At 45.6% G+C, this 7,198-nt stretch overlaps 1 protein-coding gene across 2 annotated transcripts in view; it reads left to right on the top strand.

Moving 5' to 3' along the window:
• ADTRP (androgen dependent TFPI regulating protein) overlaps positions 1 to 7,198 on the top strand; it is a 105,989-nt gene that overhangs the window by 22,094 nt on the left and 76,697 nt on the right. Inside the window, exon 2 of one of the 2 annotated variants that reach the window (XM_012557446.2) lies at positions 5,479 to 5,613. The exons of the other annotated variant lie outside the window; for it this stretch is intronic. Within the exon in view, the coding sequence (XP_012412900.1) occupies positions 5,479 to 5,613 (135 nt within the window). The remainder of the gene's footprint in view (positions 1 to 5,478; positions 5,614 to 7,198) is intronic. 2 annotated transcript variants of the gene reach the window in all.

The raw sequence follows: 7,198 nt of genomic DNA, 5'->3' as shown, positions 1-7,198 counted from the left end.
TTTGTGGCACTTACTACAGCCACCAGGGCGGGTCGGTAATCAGTGCAGGGCAGGTTCCAGTAGGCCGTGCCTGTACTGCTTGCTGGTGTGACGTCAAGCACACAGTGCAGGTAGGCAGGAGGCAGCGGGGAGATTGTTATGTGTGGAGCTAGATGGATATGGGAGAGAGGAGAGAGGAACAGGAACCAAAAACATACAAAAAAAAACAAAAAAGAATGCTAGGGGAGCTTGCCTTTGGAATGGAGAGATGAGAGACTATGAAATGGAGAAAAACAGAAAGGGGAGGAGGAAGAAAAGAAAAGAATGAATAAATAAAAATCAGAGAGGTTAAAGAACCGCAAAGTTCCCAGGGATCCCACCGATGCAGCTATGAGGTCTGGGGAAGTCGCTCTCAGGTGTTGCAGTACAGCCTGGCTAGAAGGCGCAGAGGCATACAACACCTGGTATTCAGGGATCAGAAAGAGAAAGAAGATATAGAGAGATGAGAAACTGAGCAATGAAGAAAGACAAAGAGGGAAAAGAAGACAAAACATATTAAAAAAAAAAAAAAAAGAACCAGGAATTCCCCCAAAAAAAGCAGAAAAAAAAAAAAAAAAACCAAAGAATAAAGAAATGTCCTCAGGGATCCCTCTGCATGTCTGTGAAAGCTGAAGGGGAGTTCCTTGCCATGCAGCTCCGCCTGGCCAGAAAGGGCTCCCAACTCAAGAAAAGGAAAAGAAAAGAAACAAACAATTCAAAACGAACAAACGAACAAAAGCCCCGGGATCCCACCGGCGCAGTAGCCCAGACCAGGAAGCAGCTCCACACTCGAATGGAGCTCCGCAGCCCCTCAGGAAGAAGTAAAGATGGCGCACGGAGCCAGGCATTCAAGCCAAAGGGGGGGGAGGCGGCGAGAGGCAAGCAAGAAATCAAAAGAAGCAGGAAAAAAAAAAAAAAAAAAGCAACACCAGCAGCAAACAAATGGCACTCAGAGAGCCAGCTAGTGTGGGCTGGAGTTTCTGGACAAGAGACTGTGTCCACGGGAAGCAGAGGCGGCCGAGTGTGGGTGAAGAAGGGTGGAGAGTGGGAAAGCGTATATCACAAATTGCCGGCGCTCTGCAGCCCCTCAAGAAGAAGCAAAGGTGGCGCATGGAGCCAGGCACTCGAGTGAAAGGAGGGGGAGGTGGAGAGAGGCAAGTGAGAAATCAAAAGAAGCAGAAAAAAAAAGCAACACTAGTAGCCAACAAATGGCACCCAGAGAGCCGCCTGCTTGGGTGTGTGGAATCCAAGCAGCCAGCGCTTCCCAGTCAAGAGACCGTGGCCGCGGGAAGCAGAGGAGGCCAAGCGGGGGCGAAGAGGGGTGGGGGATGGGAAAGCGCACACTGCAAATTACTGGTTGTTTTGTCTCCCGCTGGACGCTTCATGAGGCTGCTTTCTCATACCCCCATTTGCTGGTCTCCAATAGGAGTCCAAGATGGCAGATCCACGCTGCGTTAGCTGGTAGGGGACCTCTGCATGAATCTCTCCTCGCTCTCCTTTCTCTGTCAGTTTTCTCACTCCATTTGGTGCTTGGCTGAGTTCTTTATCTCTTCGTTTGATGTTTTAGGGTTTCAGGATTGTTGTATTCTCTGTTTGGCTTAGTTTTTTGGATCTTTGCTATGGAGGGACGGCGTGGTGCTTCTGCCTAGAGCGCCATTTTGCCGGAACTCCAGTTTTTAATTTTTATGAGGTATCATTTATTTATTTTGTCTTCTGCTATTTGTGCATTTGTTATTATATTAGACTGTTAGATCGACTGTTAAAAGCTAGGCCCAACAGCATTACCCCTGCTTTTTCTTCTGAGAATTTTATGGCTTTAGTTTACACATTTAGATTCTTAATCCATTTTGATTTTGGTTTTGTGTGTGATGGTGAGGCATGGATCCTGTTTCATTTTTCTGCATGTAGAAATCCAGTTTTCCCAGCACCATTTGCTGAAGAGACTCTTCTTTCCCCATTGAATGAACTTAGCACTCTTGTCAAAAATCAGTTGACCATAGATGTCACAGGGCTTTCATTGGCTGATTTTTGGAAGTAGATCTCCAGGCCTTTCTTCCTAGTTCATCTTAGTCTGGAAGCTCCACTGAAACCTGTTCAACATCATAGCACCGTGCAAGCCTCCACTGACAGATGGGTGATGGCTGCACATGAAGTACGCTGCTCGAGAATCGAATCCAGGTTTCCTGACTGGAAGGCGAGAATTCTACCACTGAACCACCATTGCCTCACTGAGAAATACATAATCTAGAGTAAATTTATTGTAAGATTCTTAAAAGAAGGCAAATTGTTGCTATCTGTTTTTATTACTACTGTCTTCTCCCTCCAGATTGTTCTTTCTGTGCATGTTTTATAAATGATTAAGTTGTCTTTGGGGAATGAGCAGACTGCTGCCCAGTTTAGCGAGCTGATCCAAACATGTCCTCAACGCCCTCCCGGAAGCTTTCCCGATTGAGCCCATGGCTCCGCATTCTCCTGGCCCTCCAACTTGGACGGAGTGGCTACTTATTCACTGGGAACTGCTTCATGCCATAGCTCTTGGCAACACCCTAGTGCCTCCCTCCTGAGCTTGAAAACTCCTAAGTGTGGGCTCAATAAATTTCCTTGTTGATGCAAATAATGACATGCCAACATTGATTAAGATCAGTGGAGACAATGATGCTCTCCACATACATTGGCATCTTTACAATGTGGCATGTGCCAGCGAAGTAACCCATGACCTGGAGGTGGAGGTAGAGAAGTGATTGGCAAGTTTGCAGCGTGGAGCAAATTTGTATTGATGAGGGAGAAGCCACGGAGGCTCTGAGTAATGTGTCCTTTTCCCAATCCAGTTTCCACATTCTGGGCTGAGAAAGGCAAGAGAAAGTCAGGACAAACTTGACTCATGATAACTCTAGGAAGCTCTGGCCTCCAGAAAGCAGTCACATGGACTTCACATGCTGGGTGGAGTGGCCTCGCCCCAAAGTGGGAACAGCTGGCAGCCACTCAGAGTGTGATTAATTGCTGTGTTGACGCAACAGTGCAGGCGTCCTCACTGTGGCTGGCCTCATGCTTGCCCTTCCTAGCTAAGGCAGGGCCTACTGGGACCTGAGCCGCTGGAACAGAATCCAGCGCTGAGGTGAGAACTGCTGGGGGTGGACACACTTCTGTCCAGCATCCACATGTGATGACACCAGGTAAAATACTACCCAGTTCTTAGGGGCGGAATGTCAGATGTACCAACAATAATGAAAAGTGTTGGTGCGGCAACATCTTGGCATTTAAGTCTGTTGTCCATCCTCTCCCTGGCATGCCCCCTTTTGGCATAAAGCTTCCTATTCCTTTAAAGAACCATGAGGTTCTTGTACACACATGATTTTCCATCAACTGGTCATTCTTTGCTACTTTTGATGTCCCCTCTTTCTGCCTGTCCGTTAACCAAACAGATGCCATTGAGTTTGACTCCGACTCATGGTAACTCCATGGTGTCAGACTAAGAACTATGCTCCATAGGGATTTCAGTGGCTGATTTTTCAGATGTAGATCACCTGGACTTTCTTCTGAGGTGCCTCTAGGTGGACTTAAACCTCTAATCTTGCAGTGAGTTTCTGGGGAGGGGAAACAGGCATCAATATTTTTGAAGTCGTTTTAATTCTCCCACCTGGAGATAATTGTCTCTCTTCTGGCCTTCCACAGTTCTTTCTCTGAGCTGCCCTTTTAGAACCCTGAGGATAGTTTTTGTTGTTTGTTTGTTTTTTTTTGAGTTTCACTCAAGAACGAGACTCTGGGTTTCGAATCCTGGCTTTGGCCAGGAGATTTTAGATGAGTTTCTTAATCTCTCTGTGCCTCAGTTTCCTCATCTGTGAAATGGGTGGAAGGTTGTAATAGGACTTATCTCATAAGGTTATTATGAGAATAAAAACTTAAATGAGTGTCTAATCCAGTGTTTCAAAAACTTTACTGTAAAGGTCATCTGGAGATCTTTTTAGAAATCAGGTTCCTGGGGCCCACGCCCAGAGATTCTGATTCCATAGTCTGGGGTGGGGTGGGGTGGAGTCTGCACTTCTAACAAGCTCCAGAGTGATGCTGGTGCTGCTGGTCCCAGGACCCTCACTGGGAGTAGCGAGCCTATAGGACAGCGTAGAACTGCCCCATAGGGTTTCCAAGGAGGAGCTGGTAGATTCGAACTGCCGACCTTTCGGTTAGCAGCTGAATGCTTAACCACTGTGCCGCTGACCTAATCTACCTATGCCGGCTCTCCTACCCGCCCCCTTAGCACAGGAAGTGGCCAGAAGCCAAGTTGGCTAACACTTTCCTACAGTCCAGACCTCAGTGATGTCCCCAATCACAGACTTGATGATCTTATGCCCAGCTCCCCAGGTTCCAGAACTTTTCTGACTTATACCGTAAAGATAGAGTCCAGGCTGCCCCTTCTATGTCAATCCAAAGCTTTCAAGGAAGAGGATGGATTCTGATACAAGCATAACTCATACCAACCCAAACTGTGTTGTTAGGATCTGCTAGGCCTTCAAAGGGAGCTCACCTTCTAGCATTATAGTGAACCGTATTCTGTTGGGATTCACAGGATTTTTGCTGGCTAATTTTCGGAGGTAAATTGCAGGGTCTTTCTTGCTGGTCTGTCTTAATCTGGAAGCTCTGCTGAAACCTGTCCACCGTGGATGTCCCTGCTGGTATTTGAAATATCAGTAGATTAGCTTCCAGCATCATAGAAGCACGCAAGCCGCCACAGTACAACAAACTGACAGATGGCTCGTGGAGGTGTTATGTCACTTCCTTGAAAAAGGCTCTACTTCTCTTTTTCCTGGCCTCAGAGGCCTCATGGTGCTTAGTGACTTGCCAGAGCCCATTGCTTACTCTATCCCTTTGGTTTTAAATCACTCCCTCAGCCAGATTTCCCCCTCTTTTAATGAAGGAAGGACACTGGCTCCTCTCTTAGATAAGCACAGCACCATTTTGTTCATCCCCCTGAGGAGAACACAGAACTCCTTCACAGCTCCCCTAACCCTGATTCTGGCTTCTCCGAATGCTGCTTCAGTTCTAGGCATTTTTCTTAATCTCTCTTCCTTGGGAGAGACTGGAATGTGTCCATCATAGTGTCTGCCTCTTTTCCATGGTGTTGCTGATTTCGTTCTTTCCACTTTTGTGCAGCCAAGGCATCTCTCTCATTACATTCTCCTTTTAAGCTGACTCTTTATTTTGTTTCCATTTTAACTTAAATCCATTACACTAAATACTGTACACATTATTACCCCCTAAACGACTACACTCAATCAGTTTTAGCGAGCACGGTGAGGGCCCACTGAGCTGGAAGTCCGGCCCTTGCATTAGCTCCCAACCAAAAGAGCCAAACACCCTCCTCCTTCCCAAATCAACATTGCTCCCAGAGGGATGGAGTTTTACGTCAGTAAAGAATGTATTAATTAAAGCAAATGAAAATGTCCTCATTGGTTGTAATGCATTTAGCTCTTACAGGCTGTTTTCTATGGGGTCACCTGCTTGGATGATGTGCTGAAAAGAGTTACAAGAAAAAAAGACGTTAAGTTCATAACTGCCTTCAGAGACCTGCTTTTCACCACACTGGCTTTTCCTATATCCACAGTAAGTGATAGAGATGTATATGTAACATAATACACACGTACAAGGGGTCCCCAGGTTACGAACGAGATGCATTCCTAACTACGTCTTTAAATCAGATTTGTAGGTGAGTCGGAACAGGTGCATATATGGTTCTTATTCAGCTTTCCTTCAGTGCAAGAAAAGGCTCAAAGACTTTTCAATGATTTAAAAGCTGCACGTGCAGCAAGTGAAGGTGATTGTGATGAAGAATTTGTGAGCAGGGGTTGGTTCAGTCGTTTCAAATTGAAGGCAAATTTACATAACATTAACGGGCAAGTACGAGCGTCCATGTTGTTAGTAATTCGGATGTCTGTAACCTGGGGACTGCCTGTATGTATAGAGGTCACTTCCCCTAGGTAGCAAGGCTGTTTAGGAGCCCATTATTGTAAACCAGAGTGGATGTGGTTAAATGAACGTCCCGTTTTAGTGCTGCACGGTATTGCCCAGTGCCCGGAGGAAAGAGGCACGTAACTGACCAGCTCTATCCTTAACGTTTGTATCTTTGCCACGACTTGATACAAGATCCTTACTGCTGTCTCAGGGGGAAGTTTGAAGGACCATCATCAAAATAAAACTGAGAAGACCTTGGTTCTGTCAAGTGACGGGAATGGAAGGTCCTGGGGAGGGAGATGATTAATTTTCTCTTTTACATATTGTGTTTCGCTGGCTACAATAAGCATATGCTACTTCTGCAGTTGGAAGACCATCAAATAGCGAAGAAATATTTTAAAGAAAAATATAATGAGAACCTACAATGTTGGCACATGGAAAAGACAATCAAGGAGAGAGAGACCGTCTGTAATATCTGGTACGAGATGCCCAGTGGGTGCCTCATTCATTTTGTTGAATGAAGGGACATCAGGAAGAAGCAAGATAGATGTAAGGGGCAGTGAGGTTGTCTGCTGCTGCTGCCCACATTTCTAGGACATTGTTCGTGTTTCCATTTATTTGCCAGAATGGAAGCAAACTGAGCTCAGGCACACCGGCTGCCTAGCAGGACCTATAATTAGAAATGACTACCTTCTTCCACCTGTCATTGTCCTGCTTCCTACAGTACTGAAACTTCAAACTTAAATGCAAAATGAAACTCTCCAAACACTAATGAGGTCTCAGATGACATAGTGAGACCTGGCATTCCAGTTTTATTTTGCAGGACACCTCCACCCCCACCCTTAGCCCCCATAAACCTTTTAAACAATGGAGTCTGCTCATTTTTTAAAGCTTAGAAATTGAGCCTATGGAATTTAAGAAGATAGGGAGATCAGAAAATTAATAATTTTCTTCCTTCTCTGCATTGACTTTATAACACAGAGGACAGATGGCTTTGACAAGACAGCCAAGGTGTACGAGAGGATGGGGATCAGTCCAAAATTCTGAGCAATGGAGAGATCCAGCTCTTAGTTAACTGGCTTGGGAATTGTCCTGAGAGCTTGTCACTTCTTTTTTTTTTTTTTTTAGTATGCGTATTTTTTATGACATTGGTTAACAACCTCACGACATGTTAACACTCTTCCTTCTCGACCTTGGGTTCCCTATTACCAGCTTTCCTGTCCCCTCCTGCCTTCTA

This window comes from Trichechus manatus, unplaced genomic scaffold, assembly GCF_000243295.1.
Source record: "Trichechus manatus latirostris isolate Lorelei unplaced genomic scaffold, TriManLat1.0 scaffold00103, whole genome shotgun sequence".
NCBI classification, from domain to species: domain Eukaryota; kingdom Metazoa; phylum Chordata; class Mammalia; order Sirenia; family Trichechidae; genus Trichechus; species Trichechus manatus.
The sequence above is the reverse complement of the archived record's forward strand: the minus strand, read 5'-3'. Positions and strand labels throughout refer to the sequence as shown.